This window comes from Pecten maximus, chromosome 5 (assembly GCF_902652985.1).
Source record: "Pecten maximus chromosome 5, xPecMax1.1, whole genome shotgun sequence".
Taxonomy (NCBI): domain Eukaryota; kingdom Metazoa; phylum Mollusca; class Bivalvia; order Pectinida; family Pectinidae; genus Pecten; species Pecten maximus.
In genome coordinates, this window is record NC_047019.1 from 1,980,023 (window position 1) to 2,004,609 (window position 24,587).

Here is a 24,587-nt window from a genome sequence, read left to right on the forward strand (position 1 = left end):
ATAATGAATCATTAATTATACCAAGTTGGACAAATGCGTTAGGGGTTATAAGTACCAAAATTCGCAGAAATCAAGAGACTCCTCAAGAAACTGGCAAAAATATTCATGGATTTCTAAATTGCAGTGGTGATTTTCTATACATTTTCTTCGTAAGACAACCAATGAATGTTGATAGGTATTAACATTCATTGGTTGTGTTACCTTTTTCTTACATAAACCATACTTTCCAACCAGAAGGAAATGTTTCGAAATATCCAAACAAACTACGGACAAAATATTGTCAAAGCAAAATGTACGAGCTTAGAAAAGAAGTTTGTGAAATACAGAAATCATCTGGTGCAAATGATATAGAGACTTGCATAAAACACCTTCAAGTCTAAATATCAGATGCCCATCAATACCTGAAATATCCAATTAATGAATAAATATAACAAAGCAGACAGATTTAATAGGAAAGAGTCCTTTACAAAATAGACGCATCGACACACTGACCGAACGCTTATCGAGTGATACAGTAGGGTATGTGAACATGAAACGGATAGGTGAACGATTATTTAAAAAGACCAAACAACGCCACTTGATTAAATTAAACCGTCTTGTAGAGAAATGAACACAAAACAACAAAAATACATATAGATCTGAATGATTCTACGCTGAAAAATGGGTAGTTGATATAATATAATATCTAACAACGAGCTCAACAATAGCGAGAGAACTTTACTCGTTAACGGTCTATGCAAAATTTCCAGATAAAATCCCAGTTGTCGTTTTTGATATATCCACAGAGCAGACAGGAACTCTGCAAAGGCTCATCAATTTAGATGCAATGTGACGGGGGTTTTGAAATCAACAAAACTGCAACTGAGCAACATAACAAAAGAAGAAAGAGATTCACTACAAAATGTATCAACGAAAAATATATTATGATCATGTCCAGGAAGATGATGAATTAATTGCACACGTTGTTGTCGCTCTGTCCTCCAACACACCCATCTTTCGATATATATATATGCTTTCCACAGTCGCGTGATATTGTTAAAATTGATGTTTAATTAATTATTTTTCAGAAATATTTAACTAAACGTTCCATTTCTAATATATGATTTCGTAGTTTGATATAAAGAAAACTAAAAAAAAACAAAACATAAAAAAAAAAAAACATAACAGTGGGTTTTAATCATAACATAGAAATCAGGCTACTACAGCCGATAAATGTAGGTTTGGAGTGGATAACACTTCAGTGCATTAGGCGTATGTCATTTCGTGGCATCGAGCCATCCAGCTTGACGCCACTAATGGAGTGTATTTATTCGTCATGGAGAGAATGCAAATGGTAAGTTGGTAATACCAGTTTTATTAATTGCGACTTATTTAAGATCACATCCTTTTGTTTGTTGTGTCTCAGAGCGATCGGTTGTCGAGTAGAATTTTAAACACCGCTGTCAACATACCAAGTTGCCACTTTTATTGTTTCTTTTCATTGGGTTTTGTTTATCTTTTATTTCCGAATAAGAAAGACTCTGCTATAAGCCTCCTGTTAATCCGTACCACTATACTTTGTAAATACACTTAACTAACATGCACTATCTCTTCTGTAACCTAGGCCTAGATATATCAGTGACTGGACTATAGTACTACGGACAGACAGTTCATCAACGCGGAATACGGATTGAGATCAGTACAGACTACGGATTGAGATACCTTCTCAAAAAGTGTAGATCCGACTTTAACCAAGCTTGGTATATAGTTAGCTCAAATAGTTGACATCTCAAGTTCCTCAACACAGCCTTCGTTTACAGTATTTTATCCAGAATTTATCATTATGATCCAGGCCAGTTACTGGATATTAGGAATGCTGGGAATCTGAACTTTTTAAAGTTTTGGAAAGAATATAGAAAGAGTGTTTTTTAATGTAAAAATGACATGCTTAAGTGAATTTTGAGAATAAGAGATTTTGTGAAACGTGATATTTCTTTTGCACAATGCTACATGTGTCTTAAATGTATACTGAATATAGGGTTCTTTAAATTCGGTACTATTATCTGGATGTTTTTTGGTTGCTTTTGAGAAAAAGACTGATATTGAAGTGAATTTTTGAATTTGCTTACTGGTAAGACTGCTAGACTATATTGACAAAGTGGTACAGGGAGACATATAATTACATGTCATTCTTGTATATTATCACATGTATGTGTAGAGCATAGCATGCAACAATGTGTGTTTTACAACACCAGATACATGTAGATAGGCTTATAGCTGTACTCCTGTCCCACTTCACCCTATCCCACACCCAGCAAAGTTTATCCGCCATCACAGGTACATGTGGCCTGGTATATCTCTATCCTCCTGGCTAAGATCGGTTTTACCTGTAACTAATATAACACTCCTAACTGTATAGAGTTATTGGGCCATTGTCATAAGATTGGGTTATTACACTATAATTTTAGTATAGGAGGATATTGAATTGTTTCCCAGTGAATATAACATATATTTCAGGAGTGCGAGGCATGAGTGAAAAAAAAATCAATATATTCTGCCAAATTTATTGCATTTTATGTAAAAAAACAAAATGAAAAACATCGAAAAATTTAAGTGTCTAAAAGTGTGGGAATCAGTAACGTAATTTATAATTCATGAAGTCGTCTCTCAATGAGTCTTGACATTACTCCACATCAACATAATTTAACTTGATAGTACCATTTGTAAAGGACTAATCATGATCAGCACAATTTTAGCGTTTTCTGCTGTTATCGGAGAATCTGTGCATGAATAGCTAATGTCAAGTGAGTATTTTGTCAAAAACTAGTCAGAATATTTCAGAAATACAACAAAATAACCAATTTATCTATCTCCGCTCATAGCTGCAGTGAAAACATAAGTTTTATTAGTTTAATAAATTTATATATTTCACTAGAAAAAATGCAATAAACTGCTATTGTTAATTAATATGGACATTTGTGTGCACATGGCAGCCGTTGAAAATACAGAAACTGTTCATTCGTTCAACTCTAGAATTTGCATTAATGATTATTAATGTATTACTGACTGAGCAAGAGAGGTGCTTTGAGAGCATCAAAGAATGTCAATTACATACCAAAGGGCAAATCAAATATTGTTAGAGGTATACTGTTTTGGAGTACATCCTGTATATAATGTAATGATGACCCTTTAATTTCCAGCAACCATCTGTCTGTCTGTGTGTCTCCAGGGCATATGATTATGAGTTATGCATTAACATGTACATCATTGTGAAGCAGTGTATGTCTTTACTGTGCTTTTATTTAAAGAGTGCAAAACATATTGGAATACAAATTAAATTGCTCACAGCTATTTGACCGCTGGCTGACTTCCACTGACCTTTAATTTGTTTGGCCTCATAAAAAAAGTAGTCTCATCTATATTATAAGTTACACTCATCCCGAGTCATAATTGAATATTTTATAGGGGATATATAACAGTGTCTTCAGTAATACCAAATATATTTCACGATTGGGGCTATTTTTTTTTATATTTTACGCATGAACAGCCACACAAGTGATTTGAATTTGTTATTATTCAATGTACTGAAGACACTGTTCTGCTTATTACATTTTTAAAGCATAACATACTAGTCAGCTTTTAATTTTCCCCATTGTTGTTAGTAAGCACTGTTTTGATTGGTGATATCAGAAAAAGTGAAAAATATCACTTTTATAGAATGAATAATTTTCTATATTTCACTGGTAAAATAAAAGTCAATATTCTTGTCCAGAGATATAACTCATATCTTTACTTCGTTTTGACATCTTTTTGTGTTTGTTTCAGATCTCTTTGAGGGTTGTGTAGAGACATTTCTGTACTACAGTTAACTAGATTCAGATGAAGAAGCTTTATTCTTCTGATGATTTTTAGGTCACCTGCGACAACGTCTTAAGTGACCTACTCTAATTATAACCATCTTTCGTAAGTCATCGGGCATCGTCTGTCATGCCTCCGTAAACGATTGATATATTTTCGACTTCTCAGAAATCTGTTGACCAATTTGACTGAAATTTTCCAGTGCCCTCCATATGGCCAAAGGTCAACCGAAATTGTGAATTACATGTATTTGGCCCCCAACCCCCAGATAACTGAGGGGTCAAATTGACTGAAATTTCAAAAATCTTCTTCTCAAGACCAACATCAGATAGAATCAAATACTCTTCATAGATGGAAGGGTCTGGAATGAAATACTCTTCATAGATGAAAGGGTCTTAAGGTGCTTTACCAAAACTGTGAGTTTCATTACCCTGGGGTCTCCTGTTTGCCCCTGTATGGAGTGGGTAACCTTTACTATTATTTATATATTTAACCATCATTTGTTTGATTTCTGTTAGAATTCTTTCTCACTTTGTTAGAAATAGCAGTTTTGGAAGCTTGACGGTATGTAAATGTTGGCCAAACTGATCCCCAGGGGCTCATGGGTGGGGTCAAAAAAAGAGTCAAGACTTGACAGGTTGACAGCAATATTTCAAAACTCAGGTGGCTGTTGATTAAGGTCCAATGGGCCTGTTGTTTGTTAGAGATGGTGGAGACACAGGTGTACCAAAGATTAGTGAATCATCCAAGTTACAGATCTGTAAATCAAACATGGAAAAGTGTGATGTCTGGTATAATGTTAGATATGCTACATGAAACAACAATTAGATAAGGTACCATTGTTTAGATGCATACTTCCTGTGATAAAGTGTCTAGTTACTCTGGATTTAAAACTTTACTTTACCTTACAGATGCAAACACACAGAGAGGCAGGAATGAACAGGTGTGACATTGATTTTATTGACAGTGTTTACAACAGAAACATGTATATCAAGGCTTGAACCGGAAGTACATGACACAAGCGTGAACAATGATTTTCTCAAGAATCTAGACACCTGGTACATAGAGGGACAGCTCTTAACAAAAGACTACATCAACAGTTTATGTATAGTCACATGTAATCACCTGGTTTAAATCTGTTGTGTTCTCTTAGCAGGATGGTAGACCTTGTCAGAACACACACAGGAGTAAAGTCATTTACGTGTGACATGTGTGATAAGACTTTTGCTCAGAACAGTCACCTATTGATACATGTAAGAACTCATACAGGAGAAAAACCATATAAATGTGACATCTGTGGAAGAGAGTTTACGAGGAATGCTGACCTCTCGAGACATGTCAGAATACATACGGGAGAGAAACCATGTGTGTGTGATATCTGTGGTAAGGGGTTTTCTCGGAATGCTGATCTGACAAGACATGTTGAAATACATAAAGGAATCAAGGCATTACAACTGTTTAAGTGTGATATCTGTGGAAAACAGTTTGCCCGAAAACATACCCTGAAGACACATGCTAAAACACATACAGGAGAGAAGCCTTTTAAGTGTGGCGTCTGTGGTAGGGAGTTTTATCGGAACAGTGATTTGCTGGCACATGTCAGGACACATACAGGAGAGAAACCATATAAGTGTGACATCTGTGGTAAGGAGTTTTCCCGAAATGCTGACTTGTCGAGACATGTTGAAAAACATGATGGAGTAAAACCATTGAAGCTGTTTATGTGTGATATCTGTGGTCTACAGTTTACCAGAAACAGTACACTGTCAACACATGTCAAAACACACACAGGAGAGAAACCAGTGGATGAACATCGTCTGTGGTAACAGGTTTAATGGGAACAGTTTGATCAGCTGTTGACATATGTGAAAATACACAATGGAAGTCACGTGTTAAAGTGTGACATCAGTCTTTAAATAAAGCAATTTTAATGTACTGAACATTTCTTAAAACTCAGTAATATAGTCTGAATCTTTAATGCGATATCCATTTTTTCGTTGCATATATTTTAGTGATTGAAGTACACGAAACCTGTTGTTTTGACATTCCTTATAATTTGTTAACTCAATAACGAGGTTTCAGAGCATAAAAAAAAAGAGAAAAATATTAACAGGATATATATATTATCATCAATTAATTAATTAGTAATCTTATTTGTAAAGTTAATGTTTCAGCAAAGAAACCTCACTTATTCAGTTATGTTCTGATTGTGGACAATAATTCTTTGATTATCAAGTGAACACATCATGTGGACATTTTCATGCAGTTATAATATATATCCTTCGTGGTTTATCGTCTGTCCATTGAAGAATTGAACTTATCGAAAGATCCAATTTCAGATTTTCCTCGGGTCCTTGATCTTTGTTTAATTTTGATGGTCAAAAATTAAACCAAATGGTTGACAGGTATAGCCATTTAGTATTTGTTCAGTTAAAGTTTGTTGTACTTTGTCATTTAATTAATATTTCCTGACAAGTATTAGAAGGATATTTTTTCCAATTCAGGTTCGATTTTTTCATTTTGGTACATATTACAAGCAGTTGATTATGAACATTACTGAGACTGATTGGAAAAGCTCAATTTTTGAAGGATCTGGCAATTTCGAATGTTTAACAATAAAGGATTGTAATCGTTATTTCTTCAAATTTAATGTGTAGTATCCCCATGAACAAGTCGACAGAAGCCTGGATTTCGGCAGATAGTGTTTTCGACTTCATTGTACATTATAAATTTATGAACAATAGAAATAGGCGAGAAGCACAGGAGATATCAAACTTACATTGACATTCAATCCAGGTGCTTTCTGTTAACAACGCATATACAATGTATATAGAGTAGTTCCCAGGTTTATTGTTTTGGCAAGATTTCATTTCTTTAAATACCATCATATATAAATTAAGAAATAATTAACGATGATTCGTGTATTGTTGCAGGATATACAACTCGGGATATTTTGCAATTTTAATTAATAACTCAGGCCTGCGGCCTTCGTTATTAATTTAATTGCAAAATATCCAAGTCCTAGTTGTATATCCTGCAACAATACACGGGTCAGAGTTGATTATTTCTATTCTACCATGTACTGTTTAGTTCTAAGATCTACCTCTTTCTAATAGAAAAACGGCAAAGAAACCCCGGGAAAACCTGGTAATTTATTTCTTGAGTATTGCAATATTTTGTTGATCAAATATACATTTCTTTACAGGCACTACAGTACTACAATCAAGAACATCTATCATATGGCATTGATTTTTTAAAAAAATTTAAAAAAGGATGAAAAAAAACAACGGCCTTCGTATGATTCGAACTCGCGTCGTGATAAAAAATGATCAAAGACTAACCCATTAGCCCACTCGGCTACAGTAACCGTATTCTTTCTGGGTGAATATTAGATACATAACATTGTAACAGCCTTGACTCACGAGCGTGTGTTATTGACACGAGCGTGTATTATTGGAAAATAATACATGGTTTTAAACCAATCAAAACTGGCGTTGCATAGCAAACATGGTAGAATACATGATATACCAATACATCTACCAGTTTCAACAAGTAACTTTAAATGCGACATTCTAAATTTGCTGATAATCATGCGCTCTTGGGAATTAAGCTTAATTAGATAAGACTCCATGCTAAACTGTTTTTAAAGATAGAATAAAATTGTCCACGAGACGATGATTGGATAGTAGAAAACCAGCTTTAAATGAATTGGTCACATAAACGTCTTTTAAGGCAGTGTTTTAAAAACAGTTTTATTTAATGTACAAGTGTTTTGGTATCATTAGTATTTGTTTTAAATAGCTAAGCCATTTAAAGTCGGCTACTTGATTCTCTTGCATTTTTAGTATTAAGCGATATAATGTATTAAAAGTTTGTCGCCTCCTGTGATTAATTTATGCCGAAACAATAGCATCCTTAATTTTATTTCAATTTCAAGTAGAAATTTTTCAAGTTCACCATAAACCATGTAATTTGGTGTACTGCTTCTTATATCTAAAATTTTCTTACAAAATTGTAAATGAATATTTTCAATTATACTTACGTTTTCATATTCCCAGATTTCTCAGCCATAAAGTAGCATCGGGGTAACCAGTGAATCGAACAATTTAAGTTGCAAGTCTATAGATAAAGGGATGTTTCTTATTTTTGTATACAATGCAAATAATGCTTTCGTTGCTTGTTCAGCTACATTGTCCTTGTTTTAGCAAATGTTGTATAGTGTGCCAAGATAAGGATAAACATTCTCGCGATGTATTTGCTCATCGAGTATGGTAAAGTGAATCTGTCTTCTATTTTTACGTTTTTCAAAAAATATTTTTTTTGTCTTATTGAACAGTATATATATTTTTTTAGAGAAATAGATCGAGATAAAAACATGTAATATGAAAATATTTTCAGTGGTGGAGTATCCTTTTCTAAAACCAGATTGTGCTCGAGATACACTACTATATTTGTCTAACAATACTTGTTTTTTGGTTTGTTTTTTCTTTTCTTTTTTAGCTCACCTCGTCCGGCGTCTGTCGTGCGTCGTCCGTCGTCCGTTAACTTTTTTTAACCGAGAGTGTTGAAATTTGCATTGAATGATTAGTTAGAAGATCCTGACTAGATATTTGTATTTATTATTTGTATTTGCTTCGTAGTAAGAAGACTTTCTAGGAATGTTCTAGTGACATTTCTGAATGAGAAGTGTTGTTTCAAAAATTCATTGAATTTACAAGATTGCCACCACAGCAATTATCACCTGATGAGCTATGAAAAAGTACATAATTTTTTGTTTGTGAACAAGATATCTAATGACTGGAACATCGTTTAGAGTTGATTTTCAATAACAAGGTTCAGATAGTGATGATAAAGAGATGAGTTTAATTTGGAGTACGTATAATTAGTGGTTGATTTTTAATTAATTTAATTGTATGGTTTGTACCTGTCTGTATACACTGTATATATCTTCAATGTGAACATTGCTGCTAGGGGTCCCAAATGGGGGAACTGGCAGCTGATCACTCTTTGTTTAAAATAACTAGGCTTTTTGATTTTCTACTACAGTGCACTCTGTCTAAACCGGACACCTGTAGGACCAGAAAATAAGGCCGGTTTGTAGAGAGTTCCGGATTGTAGAGATTCTACTTGATATCGTCGTTGAATGCAAAAAAAATATGATAACAATAAAGCAAATGTCTGATTCGAACGGGGTAGGCTCAATGTCATATCATGATTGGTTTACAAGGTCATCGAATAATTCGAGCTGGGTAGGATCAGTCTTCTATCAGGAGATGGAGGTTTACAAGGTCACTGGCTTCACCACTTCTCTCTATAGCATAACTGCAAGTACACTGTATGATTTATTTCCTTGTAATGAAAATGTTATCAAATATTCAAGAATTCGGGATAAGTAGAACAGGAACGGTTAACGAGTTGTATATACGAATTATGATTGTCATGCCCATGACATACGTGAAGGGCAAAACCTAGATTTGCTAAATCTGTACCAACTTTGAATCTCGATGAATTTTCAAATGTAGCTCACTGTTCACCTGCGAAGGATTTCAGATAAATATCATGTTTTATCTATGATACATTTAAATTATGGATCTGCCGTTTTTACGAGCAATTTTAACTAACTGGTATAGGAAATGTTGTATTCTGGCTATATGCCTTTTTCCTGAACGAAAGATTTCAAATCAAGATATTATTATATCAATTTGATTTCCCTTTTCACGAGCGATATATTGTTCTGGCCCTCCCACTTTCCAAACAAATGTAATGCTGCATCCTTATTCCGTAAGTATTACCTCTCACACTGTGATATTATATATTTGTTTGTGGTTCCGTAAGTATTACCTCTCACACTGATATTATATATTTGTTTGTGGTTCCGTAAGTATTACCTCTCACACTGATGTTATATATTTGTTTGTGGTTCCGTAAGCATTACCTCTCACACTGATATTATATATTTGTTTGTGGTTCCGTAAGTATTACCTCTCACACTGATATTATATATTTGTTTGTGGTTCCGTAAGTATTACCTCTCACACTGATATTATATATTTGTTTGTGGTTCCGTAAGTATTACCTCTCACACTGATATTTTATATTTGTTTGTGGTTCCGTAAGCATTACCTCTCACACTGATATTATATATTTGTTTGTGGTTCCGTAAGCATTACCTCTCACACTGATATTATATATTTGTTTGTGGTTCCGTAAGTATTACCACTCACACTGTTATATTATATATTTGTTTGTGGTTCCGTAAGCATTACCTCTCACACTGTGATATTATATATTTGTTTGTGGTTCCGTAAGCATTACCTCTCACACTGTGATATTATATATTTGTTTGTGGATCTGTAAGTATTACCTCTCACACTGTTATATTATATATTTGTTTGTGGTTCCGTAAGCATTACCTCTCACACTGTTATATTATATATTTGTTTGTGGTTTGCGAGTGCCAATTAAAACGTAGGAGTATAAAACGTTAGGGGTGACAAATCGTTACACGATTTAGAATATTTAAACTCATTAATAGCATACTGGCATATGATCACCCTTAAGTAATATTCTTGTTGTATGATACGTTTCGGATGATCCAAGGTCACATTTCAAAGTCGCTCGTTACTTTGTGTATTTGTCATTATATCTCTGGTACGGCTGTGTAGATCGTCGCTAACTGGAGCTTAAAACGTATGTAATACAACTTAATATCTTTATTCCCAACACTTTATCTTTGCAAAGCGCTATGGTACTTATGAGCAGACATAGGCCAAACTACACTATAACTGATTCTTATGTCCCCGTAAATTCAAGGCAATTCATGTTCCAATTCGGTGGAAAGCACGTCATCAAGCTTTCGCGGTAGAATTTACGCGTGCTTCACGCTCCTCTCAGTGGGAAACACTTGATCCCGCTTCATTCTTGTAGTCTGTGCCACGTCACAAAATCAAGAAGACAATTTATTAAAAGAGTTTATCCCAATCGAATAACTGATCAATCGAATCGGGTCTTAATCAATGTTGATAACATATCTTTACATGTATGTGTAAATATGTCGTTTCCATATTTTTCGATATATGTGCCGGGTTTCAGGATGGACAAAGTACATGCATTAATGTTTTCTGAGATCAAACAAATGTTCTGATATCAGATACATATTATTGTTTTTCATATATTGAAACACAAGTTTTGATCTCAAAAAATTTCTGATATCAATTCTTGATATCTGATATTAAAAAAAAAACGATTTTCTCATATCAGATATTGCAGAAGTCTTCTGTACATCAAATTACATGTCAGGACCCAACGGCGTGATGTCATTCGAATATTGGACTGCGTGATGTCATTCGAATATTGGACTGCGTGATGTCATTCGAATATTGGACTGCGTGATGGCATTCGAATATTGGACTGCGTGATGTCATTCGAATATTGGACTGCGTGATGTCATTCGAATATTGGACTGCGTGATGTCATTCGAATATTGGACTGCGTGATGTCATTCGAATATTGGACTGCGTGATGTCATTCGAATATTGTTGTCGTATACAATAGGAAGTCTGGGGATCAATCATATGGCTCCAAGGTCATAAACAACGTCGGTTTACCACTAACAACACTGGAGCTACGGTATAGAGAAAATGACTATAACTTACATGAGTAGGATTATCCCGGATTGTCCGACCTCCCGCTGTTTGGTGAGAATATCGTACTCGCACCATGTCATTTTACGTCATTTCACTATCTCGAAACTCTCGTTTTAAACGACCTAGTCTGGATATCCTTTGGCCTGAGAGTGTGTCTAAACAATATAAAAGTTTTCAATAGGAACAAAATATGCACACGAACGGTCATGGACATTACTACAGGACTCTGAATTGGGAGCTTATGTTATTCCAATATCTGCTCAGAAGAGGGCGGGGAGAGAGGCGATCAAATCAACGAAGTTTTGAATGGTCAATTTTCAAAAGACCACCCTTTGATAATTGGCCTGTGATTTTTCAACAACATTTAGAGTCCATATTCAACTGATCTAGAGTCAATTTTCAACATAACACTAGCGCAGTACTCCGCAAAACGTAATTCAGGTTCATTTTAATTCAATGTAATTTACATACAAAATTGATGAGGTTGTTTAGTGAAAGATCGTCCAACGTGGAGTCAGGATGAATATCGATGTTTTCTTTTGCTACCGACATGTCCCACTGGTCAAGGTAGAAAATTCTATCTGTAAAATTAATTAACTCTTCCAGTAAAACCTGTTCTACGAACATACCAATATATTTAAATGGTGCCAAAGCATGGACATATGTCACGAGGTGAGGACCTTTAATGAAAATTTGAACATCCGGGGACCTGTCTAGGAGCCTCGTTATAGCCGCTTTGGCACTACGCACACGTTCCCTGAAGGCTTTGTGGTCACAACACCTGCCGATATGGGCGTACCAGTGGATAATAACGATGGCGGTGCTGCTACTTGGAATTCTGTCTAGTCTGTTAGCTACAGACTTTATATTCTTTCTGTCCGCAATCCACCCAAAGAATGGATGTTCATGCGGTTGCCATTCCGTGTCAAGTCCCATTGTATGGTTGTATGCACGAGCAAACTTTTGCCATACTTTATTTGATGGAATACCAATCGAACCGCTTATTCCCAAAACTGTCGCCAGACGGAGGAACCATTGTCTTGTTGTAGAATCACCAATGGAAATAACGTGTCGGTCTTTTAGACATGCCCGATATTTTTCAGAATTGGGATCTACTGTTTGTCGACATATAAGGTTGTGATACTTTCCTCTGTGGAGGAAAGCCGGATGGTACTGTGCTGTTCCATGTTAAAGCGGGAGGCAAATCTTTGCATGGTGTTTTAGGCATCGGGTAGTCTAGATCGCCATTATCACCTAAAACAGGAAAATATTACTTTATCAGTGAAGTGATTAAGCCTATAATCAAGAGAATATCGTAATGTGGAAATTGTTATCTTTCTGATTGTCGAACTCAGGTTAAGAGCCATTGAAATGCTTATACATGGAAACAATTGAAAAACTACAAAGAATGACATCATGTTTCCATATAAAAAAGAGTTGCCTTCTAAATGATCCGGCATGTAAACAAAGATCTATTATAAAATCCAAGTAATGTGAACACCAGGGATTGCTGTAATGTGTCCAACTCATGTGGCGTAATATTGCGCCTCATTCGGTTGTTCATTAGCGTATTAATAAAAAATGTAAATTGCAAATTGTACATTATGATGACGTTACATTACTTGTTCCGCGTTGACTCTGTGCGTTTTCAGTGTTTTTGTTAGTTTTCTAATGTTTTAATTGATGGGTTATTTTAAAATAACTTATAGGAATGCCAGACATAAATGTAGTTTTACACAAAACGACAAGTTACACAATTATTGACAACTGACATACATTCTTGTGTGAATTTTTGAACGACGAAACAAAATAACAAGAAATAAAAAGAAACGAGACACTTACTTGGAACAATGGTCAGTTTGATCTGCTTCAACAACCTGTCCTTGTAACTGAACAAAAACATTCTCACATTAACACCTTCATCAACATACAAATTTGCTTACATTTATATCCCATTCTTTGTTGGTAGGTGGCTATAGCACTAACTCTCTTTAGGCCGTTATGATACTGCCAAGCTGATTGTTTAAAACCTTGGTAAGATTTATCATTATATAATTACTTTTACTAGTGTACAAACCGACAAGCATGTATATACAGATGATATGTAATCAAGATATATGTAATACGGAGTATATGAAAAGCCTAATATATTTGTCCAGGGGAAGGTGTAAATTTTACTTATAATGAAATAAAAACATGTTGTTGTCACCATCGATTGCATCCTCTGAATAGCATACCTTACATCATTTGTGTTAATTATATTTTCACTTACCCGAGTATTTGCGATGAATTGAGGTCAAAATGTAGTGCACTATCATATGAATATTTTAGCCAGCTCGTACATGAAAGAGACCTTGGCTTCCCGCAGAAAAAAGATAAGTTGTAATTTTCCTTCGTAAGGTTACATAAGCCTCCGTATCTTTTTTCCAGCCAGTTAGTCTTTGATGCTGCACACAGTGTCATCTCAGTTTTATTGCCATTTGAAAATGTTGCCTTTATGAATTGATAAGCTCCACGCTCATGCACGTAGTTGGTATATAAACCGATTCCTTCTTTTGTGTTTGTGACAGTCAATTTCAAAATAACATTTCCTGCCCAAAACGCCATCACATGACCTGTGTAATTTCCGTTCATATGGTCGACTACGTGACCAGCCACAGTCGAGGTTCCTTCGGCATTTCGAAGCCAAATATTGAGTAGGTCGCCTCCCTGAGTCAAAGACTGATTGAAACCATTATAAAGAGATATTCTGATCGTGAGTTTTGAACCAGCTATTAAAGACCCTGATTTCCTGTCAATCTCTACCACAGAAAAGCGAGGATCATAAAGTTCCTTAAAACTTTGCACTCTCTGTATCTGACGATACTCAAGATAACGATCCAGAATATTCCTTGAAATAGCCGCCATCGGCGATTTCAATATAGTCTTCATGACAATTTTGCTTTTGTATTGTACGATTTCGTCTTTGAAAGAATGGACAGTTCCTGCTCGTGTTTCTTTGATATATCCTTTCGATGAGGTTAAAGACACATTCTGTCTGCCAACGAAATAGCAACACACAACAGTTTATTCTTATGTGTTTTACTTATAGAATGCACGCTGTTGACATTCTGATATATCGAACAATAAAACGACAATTAACAAAGTAACTGATTGATAAAATATTTCATTTTTAACTCCGAAACTCGGGTGTTATCTGTTTTTAACGTCTTTACATAAATGATCTTGTAACATCACTGGTGAATATTCGAAAATCAATATATATAATATCGATATAATGTCGTCAATCTAAGGCAATGAAACACAACCTAATATGCCTACTAGATAATTGACACGCCGGAGACGGTCCCATAATGCGGGTTCATGAGGTATCTTGTACACCAACTTTATTTTGATTTCATAAGTGGTCTAGTATGACTTTTGATCATTTATCCTTAAACGATAATGACACATCACAGTAAATTAGTGGAATAATTGCTACAAATATCATTCATTTTTGAGACAATTTAAAATGTTTTAACATTTCTCAGTTGGCGTCCTCACCTATCGTGCTAGCTGTTCTTTATGAGATATTTCACTTAAATTGCTGTTGATTTTGAGCTTACCTTCTGATAACATCGTTTACTGTCGGGAACTGTTGGATCCGAAACATGACATGTACAGGGATGACATTCAGCCACTCTGACCTGTAGGATAAGTAATGTGTATAGGATCCATTATGTTCATATCCTGTCATATTGAGATCACAGAACTTAATCAAAAAAAGAGTGTCGGTTTTCCCTGTTTGGGCCGAAGATTTGATATGTAATTATCAAGTATGGGTATGGGTACGACGTACACACTTTCACAACAATCGATCGCTCAATAGCAAGTGGTAGCTTATGGACAGAACAAATATTCATTGTGATACACAAATGTACAGGATCTCTGGATTGGAATTTTGCTATCTTTATTTACATTGCAAGCGATTTTAGTGAGGCGATTGTCAGATGAAGTAAGGTGGTAGATAAATAGAGGTTACACAACGAGTGGTTGTTGGATATGGAATTTATTTCACACGAGTAGGTTATTTTCCCAAGTTACAAAAGACAAGAGCCTTAGGGAGTGTGAAATAAATTCCATATCCAAAAGTCACAAGTCGTATGAACTGTTTCTACCACAATGATATCGGCTTGAATCAAAGGGAAACGTGGCAGTGTCTTATTTCGCGTATGCAAACAATGTGTACAGGTGAAGGTGGGAACCCGATGATGTGACGTCATTCAATTATTGATAACGTCAATAACAATTGCAGCTCGAATCAAAGTTCGAATTCTTGACCAATGAAAGACCGGAAGGTCATATTCCACTAACAAATATATCTAACCGTCGGCACATTTATACCATGGATTGAGAGTAGAATAGCACAGCGTATTGTGGTTGAAATCGTGTTCTATCTTGTGTATATCACCTACTGCCCTCCTTACACCCAACAAGACACTACGATACATCATGATGTGTTTCTCTGATCAACCAATTCACTATACATTATAGTGGTAACAGGCAATGTATACAATTATGTGTCAGAGGGCACTTCTCTCAAGATTGATATTCACAATGCGTTAGTTACATCATATTGAATTATCTTGCTTGAAGGCCATATGGAAGATTAGCTCAACCTAAATATGCAACCCTCATAAACTAAAGTGTTTTCACTATCATCAAAATAACAATAAGCATTCATTATCGATCGGTGTGATTTATTCTGATAGTCAGTATTAATGGATATAGTTTATAGTAGTTATATCTACCCAGGGTCTCGCCGCTTAGGGATCGTTTATATACATGTAAACCATAAACACCCTAGCTATTGTGCTTTGTTACGGCGATAAACCGGAATACGTACGTGACAAATAAAGTCCCCATGATAGCTACGGCAAGAAACAGCTTTGTTAAAAGGGGTTTAAACATTATGGCACCGTCACTATAAAATGTCCTCCTCGTCGATAGTCTTTTGTTGTGAATATGGTTATCTTCAATCGTATGCAGGTATACAAACAAATCCAATAGTGAAACTTGATATCTGAACAAAAGAAACATCAAGTAAATACATAGTTATATTGAAACATCCGTAACTCTTCTGTTAGGTTCTTCAAGGCGAACACTATAGCTACGTGAATAAACTTTGCAGTTGGGTAAAAATGTTAACCATCTTCGTCATGTTTCAAAGTAATATTGTGTCTAACGAATCACAACTTCTTCAAGATCTTTACGGAAAATGTTTACAAGTCTGTTGTTTGGATTAACCTTCACTCGTAACCAATTAATATCGTGGCATTCACCCAAAAAATAGTTCCACCAACGAATTTTAAAGTTTACTGAAAAAATCGCCGGAACGTTCGATATCAGCCCACTCGAGACCTGACTTGTGGATTTTCCTTATTTTCATAACAGCAAGGACACATAATTATCGAACCATACCCTGGGGTAACAATATGAGTTTGTAAATGTTTGTCAGATATATCACCACAGCTTCAATCTAAACCTAACATATGACCTAAGCCTTATATTTGTTAAATAATATTCGCCATTTTCTACACCACTCAGGATAAAAAAAAACAGTAATCATCAGAGGGCAAATCGTTTGTGGGCTATTTTTGACTGAGACAAACGTTTCCTGAGGCGAAATTTTCCTTGGAGAAACTAGATTTGGGGGAAGTTTTTCGAGGGTCGATCGATATATTGATATCCACGATATATACCAAACCTATTATGTAGCGTTTTATCTGTACACCGCTATATGTACATAGCAATTGTTAAACAAACACAAAACAACTTAAACAAGCTAGAACTTGAACTCTTTTTTGAAAGTTAAAAGCTATCCTGCTCGTAAATAACACACTGGTATAGAATGATTCACATTCATAAACCTGTTACGAATCGCTAACACGTGGTCGGTACCACTGACGTGTAAACATTATCTAATCTAACTGTCCATCTAAAATGAAATATCGCAGTTAAACACGTTATATAATGTATATCCAATGTTAACATGCTATCCAAATTTAATATCTCAATGTATTGCATTGTGATGCTTCAGTAAAATGCATTGTTATCTGATATTTTACATTAATGTAAGACTGCAGATTTATACAATGCTATATAATATAATTTCACATAACAATACCATATAATGATTAACAATGTTATACAAGAATACTTGTAGGAATTTGGTAATATTATTTCAGGCGAGTCAAGTCCGAAGAGCAAACAAAGATATATTGGGTGCTCAATATTAGAGTGAGTCCCATATAGAAAAAGCTTGAGTCCAGGCCTAAAAATAATCGCTTGAATGGGAAATGAAATATTATACAACGGTATCAGAAACTTTATACATGCATTTCATACATTAAAAATCAATTATCTTGCTGTCAGAGTGTCATATACGACGCAGCATGCGCAACTGGACCCAAATTTATTTTCAGAACCTTTAGTACAATCATAATATTGGTAGATTATATATATATATATATAATCATGTATTGATATCAAGACAGAAAACTTACCTCGCGTTTGTATTGAACTGCTGGATATGTGTTCACATCCACCAGAGTAACTAATCTCTTATCTCTATTTGTGTCTGTCAGCATAATCAAAATACTGAATTACCTCAAAATAGTTGGCCTATTTAACACGATTGAGCTTGTTTTTAACTATAGGTAAATATAAATCTTTTGAATTTGTGTGACATTTGTCAAGTAGGTCGATACCGGCTTTTAAATTTTTGTTGTGTTTTATATTTCTTTTTTACACTCCAACTATTGACCTGATTGCCATTGTCCTGGTTTGATGGACCGTAAAGAGCAATATAATAATAATTACGTTATACAGCTTATTAAGGTAATTCGTTGACACAAATCGGCGTGCTAGCTTGTACCACTTCAGTGAAACTAAATACTCTGTTGGAAGTTTTGAGTGTAGGAACTAGTCTTGCCTTCCAATAGTGACATAGAAAGGATTGGAGTTGGTGGTGGGAAGGGTGTGGGGTGGAGATAGTAAATATATTTGTTGTCATCTATCATTTAAAAAACATTACATTTAACAAGGGTTTTAACATTAATTTGGGTATTTTTTATTTCCATCTAGAAATTTCCCTACTTGTTAAGTCATTATATTAGTAGCATAAGAAGATTAAGGACACTAGAAATCGGACACCGGACACTAGATTAGAACACATGACACAGAACTAAATATTGACAAAGTGCCATATACGGATAAGGGGCCATAGTATAACCACACAACTAACACAGCACGGTATGATTTGGAGTGTAAACTTAGCATCATTAATAGCAAGTTAATGAAAGTGTAAGTATTCATACGTTTTGGGGTTTTTTTCTCATTCATTATTCCATGTACTTTTAATGGAAAATCGTCGATGTGACACTTTTTGTTGTTTGTACAGTAAAGATTAATTTCTTTTTCAAATAATGGTACATAATATACAAAATATGCATCATACAATATTTCGTTTGCGTGTTAAACGTGTATATATATATAAAAAAACACCCTCTTCAAGCTGTAAATATAAAATTGCGTCACCACAGGGTACTCCCAAAATTTCCTTGTGTATACACCAGGCTGAATATATACTGAAGCGCTTTAGTGTCAAACGGCACTTTTCAAAAATGTATACAAAAAGTACACCACAGGCTATGAATAGTCGTGATTGCAAAAAAAATGTACTCGGCTAGCTTTCTATAGACATCTAGCTATATATAGGCAGATACGTTTTATATGGTATGGAGGGTTAAAAGGGACATAAGTCAAACATAATATTTTCATTCTTTTTTCTTACTTTTTTTTTACTTTTCTAATTTCAACTTCTCATTATTTGTCATTACTGCTTTATTTCTCACAATTTTAATGCTTCATTTTACGTTATTACTTTTTTGAATTCAAAACTCTTTATTTTAACATTTTATCTTCAATTTCGCATTTTATCTTTTTTTTTTTTTTTTTTTTTTTACTGTTTCTTAGATTTCATATTTAAACTTTAAAGTTTGAAATATAACTGTATTGTTCTCCAATTTAACAACTTGTAAAATAACTATTATTGCTAAAACATGTTACATGAAAGATGAAAACTAAAAAGAAAGAGAGAAAGAAAGGGGAAAAGTAAGAAATAGAAAGTTAGAATTATGTCCCAAAAAACCCTTATGCATTTTTCATCTTCATTCTAACGGCAGAGGGTGCTCAAATCAATCGCTTCGGAAGTAAGGATTACTCCCTACAGTAGCCATGGCAACAATGACTCTCAAATTCCTACCAATGCCCGACTGAAACACTTCATCATTGATTGGATTAAGCTTAGGCCCTAAATTATACACTCACTGCTTTCTATCCTTAATTTTCGAAATAATATCAATATTATATCCTCAGATGATAAAATCCTAGTTCGAAAAAAAAGTGTTTACGACACCGAGCCCGGTTTTTCGTGTCTGCTCCGGTTGAATGGCACAGGCAGTAGGCCTAGAGCTCGAAGTACTAGACTGGTTTTCGTAGTTCCGCATATCATACAGCGCCCGTGCTGCCAGTTCCAAGACTTCGGATATATCAACCGATGATATTGCCGAAAATTGATTCAATATATTAAATTGTAAATTTCATTTCGGGACTTTCCCCATAGTTCAAAGTCAGTATCAAGCGTCTGTGTCAGTGGTCTGTGTCGAGCAAATTGGGAGATTGTCTATTTTTTTTTATTCGAAAACTTCTTCAGTAGTGTTGGGAATCACTAATAAGTTCATTATCAATCATCATCATATAGATAATTTATCGATCATGAATAGAACTTTAGGGAAATATCTTATTACCCAGGTAATTGAATATCAAGAGCAGGTGAGCGAGCTATCTCCCTTTTTCTATCACAGATGAAAATTAAGTGATTAGCAAGTTTTAAATTATTTATATGAATTTGAACAATAATTCATGTAAAGGAAGCTTAACCATGCATAATAAATCATATTTTTATTTCTAAATAACTTTTTTCAACCTTTTATCAGGTAGCAGTGTACACCAGTTTGCCCTGGAGTTTCTGAAAATTAAGTGGCAAATTATCTCGTACTCTTATACATTATTTGCTTTATTATTTGTTAGCTTTGTTTATCACCCTTTGAATAGCCAGTCAGTTTGAGGCAGGGTCTCCTTGTAGTAGTTAGTGACTACCTCTGAACAACATGCAGCAGACCAGTGTCTGTCCACATGCCATCCAGGAAATGGAGCTTACCAAGCAAAATAAATAATATTTTCTTTTCAAATAAATGATTTAAACTTCTTGTAAGGGAGCAGTGTAGACCAGTTTGCCCAGATTCTGAAAAATAAGTAGCATCTTTAAGTCTGAGGCTGGGTCTCCTTGTAGTAGTTGGTGACTACCTCACTGAACAACATACAAGAGGCCCATTGCATGCCATCCAGAACAAAAAGGGTAAAGTGGCCTTGCCCAAAGACATAACCATGACAACACATACCGGCCTGATTGTCAGCTTCCCTTTTCTTCTGCAGGATAACTGTTCAAACTATACTTCTTCTATATATATAATACTAATATACTTGTTGTATTTGGTTTAACGTCCTGTTAACAGCTAAGTTCATTTAAGGACGTGTCAGGTTTAGAGGTGGAGGAAAGCCGGAGTACCAGGAGAAACACTACCGGCCTACTGTCAGTACCATGGCCAGTTAACTTCCCACGTTGGCTGCGAACTAGCAATCCAGAGGTGGATGGCTAGTGATATTAAGTGTCATGACACCTTAACCACTCGGCCATCGCGGCCCCTCAATAATAAATAATTAATAAACTATCTTACAGTGGCAATAGTACCAAAGAAGTGAAAATTGTGGAAAATTTGTTTCTTAATATCTAAATGGTTTGAAATTGAGAGAGTAGTTCTACAAAATGAAAGGAAAACCATATTTTATGCAATGTCTCAAAAACATTTTAATGATTTTTTTTAAGTAGAACATAGAGGGTAATTACTTGCGGTCTAAGGCCTGCAATTTCAGTACCTGTTTAAAACTTTTTAATTTTCATTTATATCTAAATGGTTTGAAATCGAGAGAGTAGTTCTACAATATGAAATTAAAACCAGATTTCATGTAAAGTTTCAAAATCCTGAATCTGTTTCTTCAGTAGAATATAGAGGGAAATTAACTGCAGTCTTTGGCCAACAATTTGTAACACCCTTCCTAATGTAAATGTTTGCATATGGTGGTGTTGGCCTAAAAAAAGAAACATATAAACTATTTACATGTACACTAGTCCTACTGTAGTGTTACTGTATTTCACCTGTGTGGAGATGACATTATGAAGAAGACTATCTTGTAGAATGGTTATCATTAAATCCTGGTCATTGTTTGAATTTGTCAAATAATTTTCTATAATACCTTTATATAAGTAAAGTTTAAATTCAAAAGATAAAAAAAACTACATTGTTCCCCAACATTGAATTTAACTTAGTGCAACACAATAAATACATAACAGTTCCAAAAACTTAAGATAAATTTGTCAGAATTGGTGTCTTGCACATTGTTTTCTTTGGTATATGTAAGCGAAAGGTTGAAATATGTCGGAATGGTATTTAAAGCAAAGATATTTCAAAATTTACCAATTGCTACCTATGTGCAGATGAAATTTTGGAGAAAAACTATTTTGTAAAATAGTGATAACAAAATATTAGTAATTCTTTAATTTTGACAAGTAGTTTTCTATTATCCTTTTGTAATCAGTTGAAACTGATTATACAAATTCAAAAGACAAAACAAAACTACAACATGGTTCCACACCCTAAATTAGTTAATTAACTTAATGTGATATAACAATCGACATAATTTTAGTAATTTTTTCTCAGAACAGGTTTCTCGCACATGGTTTTCTTTGGCACATGTAAGCAAAGGGTTGAAATATGTTGATATGGAATTGATAATAAAGCAACTTACAGATACTAGATATTTGAAAATTTACTAATTCATGAAATTTCGAAGTCAACTATTTTGTAAAATTGTGATAGCTAAAACCTGGTAACTCTTTGATTTTGTCAAATAATTTTCTATCTTATACTTTTTTGTAATAAATTGAAATTGATTTAATTTTAAAAGATAAAATAAAAATGCCTGACATTATTCTATACACCCAAAGCAACAGAATTTTTCCTAATGCAACATAATAATTGATAATATTTTAGCTTAAAATTTGTCAGAACAGCTTTCTTGCATATTGTTTTCTTTGGTGCATAAAAGTGAAGGGTTTTAATATATTTGAAAACTTATTTCATTTATTAATCAATGCAAAAGATGATATAATTTGACACTGTCCTAAGAACCATCTCAATAAAGGGCAGGTCAGAGACTTTAATTTCAAAATTTAAAGCATTAGAACATATATATTTCATTAAGAATTTGAGAAAAAAACTTCTATTACTGAAAAAGAATTGTTCAATATACTGCTAGTGTGTACTGAAGTACATGTACAGTAGTTCCTTGAAAGTTCGTGTCATCGTAAGCTAATATGTATGAGATATTCCCGAAACGTCGGTGCTCCACAACATAAACAAATATCAGCTGATCAAGACATCAAAGCATAAACTAACGACAGAGTAATTTCATTAAACAAACAAACAATAAAGAAATTAAATATTATATATTTAAACGTCGCCTGTCTCTAAAACGTTAATGAACACGTAACATTTACACTAGACCTAGGAAACCTACTGGAAACCTACGTATACGACTCCATAAGAGTTTAGATTTGTTATCGAAAAGATGAACGCTGGTCTAGCTGATTGACCCACTTCCTTCACAAAAGTTGAGCGATGTCGTAAAACGACACGGAAAAATCGTCAAAAACAAACATTTTATTGGTACACAAACGGTGTCTCAATACTAATAATTACATATCTAATAAACACAATGCCTAGGATTTAACCGTTTTGATAAAATCATAATATGAAGTTACCAGTCGATGGTTGTTGGGGAGCGCCCCGTGATAATATATTTATGTTTAGATTTTACTGCCCCCTGGTGTTAGAATAGTTTGAAAAAATGCATCAAGGGTTTTTTGGGACATAATTCTGAAACACTAACATTGTTGTTGTGAAATAAAATATACTTAAATAACCAAATAGGAAAAGAAGAAAATGCGATATTAAACCACTAAATTTGAAAACCATAAAACTATCAAGCAGAAACTGAAAAAATGACATATTAAATCAAAGTTTTTGGTCACAAAATAGAAATAGCCGACTAATATCTAAAATTGTTAAACACAATTTTACTTAGTTTATAGCATCAGTCTGCAGCAATAGGGATATAAAACAAAGAAACACAAACTTTCTAACGCTGAATAAAAGAAATTAAATATCAACACTTATCACTATGTAAAAATAAAGAAATGAAAAAATAAAAGATAAAGGAACAATAATCAAAACAATAAGTTAAATGGTTAAACAAACAAGAAAAGTTAAACATAGAACTATGTCCCTTTTAACCCTCCATAATATAGGCAGTATAATTTGTATTTACCACTTTTTAAATGTGGGCGTTTCTGACATATCTTTTGAATATTTTCAAATAAAACATGTTTTAACTAAGTTTGGATGTATCGGCAAATGATGATGTTGGACGCAATTTAAGCAGTGATAAAGACAGTAAAACGTGTATGGTATCATAATATTAACTTCCATACGTTATATAAAAAGCAGTTTTCTTCATATGGGGGAATCATATATGACACATCTAATTTTCGTACGAAAATATCCAATATCAATACAATAATGATATAGTTTTCCGTAGCAGAAATGAAATTTCAAAAATTATTTCAAGGGCGCACTAAATCAGAAATGGATGTCAGTAAAAGTTTGTTGTGATCTTAATTACTGAAATCAGTAAACAGATACAAAAATGTCTAATTAAAAGATCATCATTGTACAATTGTATATACACTAGCGACACGGGATCAGTTTCAACGTTGAATATTGACTCTGAATACCGTTGCAAAATGAAACATTAGTCCATTCCTCACTCCGACCCGTATAATATGGATCCCGTTTTAAACTGACCCCATTATAAATGGTTTAT

General features: G+C 34.2%; 1 protein-coding gene and 1 long non-coding RNA gene across 3 annotated transcripts; one reads left to right on the forward strand and one right to left on the reverse strand.

Annotated features, from left to right (window-relative positions):
- The first annotated feature begins 1,233 nt into the window (after positions 1-1,233).
- Positions 1,234-4,861, forward strand: LOC117326825. The gene is made up of 3 exons (XR_004532517.1): positions 1,234-1,333; positions 3,805-3,942; positions 4,749-4,861. It is a non-coding gene; the product is annotated as an uncharacterized LOC117326825 (long non-coding RNA).
- Positions 4,862-12,398: 7,537 nt separating this feature from the next.
- Positions 12,399-19,225, reverse strand: LOC117326823 (NXPE family member 3-like). Of its 2 annotated transcripts, XM_033883562.1 has the most exons (6): positions 18,029-19,225; positions 16,369-16,545; positions 15,089-15,169; positions 13,756-14,520; positions 13,326-13,372; positions 12,399-12,737 (listed from the first exon to the last, which is right to left on the reverse strand). In XM_033883562.1, exons 2-6 carry the CDS (start codon positions 16,431-16,433, stop codon positions 12,583-12,585), a joined length of 1,113 nt encoding a protein of 370 aa, XP_033739453.1. In that variant the 5' UTR covers positions 16,434-16,545; positions 18,029-19,225; the 3' UTR covers positions 12,399-12,582. The 2 variants fall into 2 exon arrangements, with proteins under 2 accessions (XP_033739453.1, XP_033739452.1); XM_033883561.1 differs by lacking the exon at positions 18,029-19,225 and having other exon boundaries at positions 16,369-17,945.
- Positions 19,226-24,587: the final 5,362 nt, after the last annotated feature.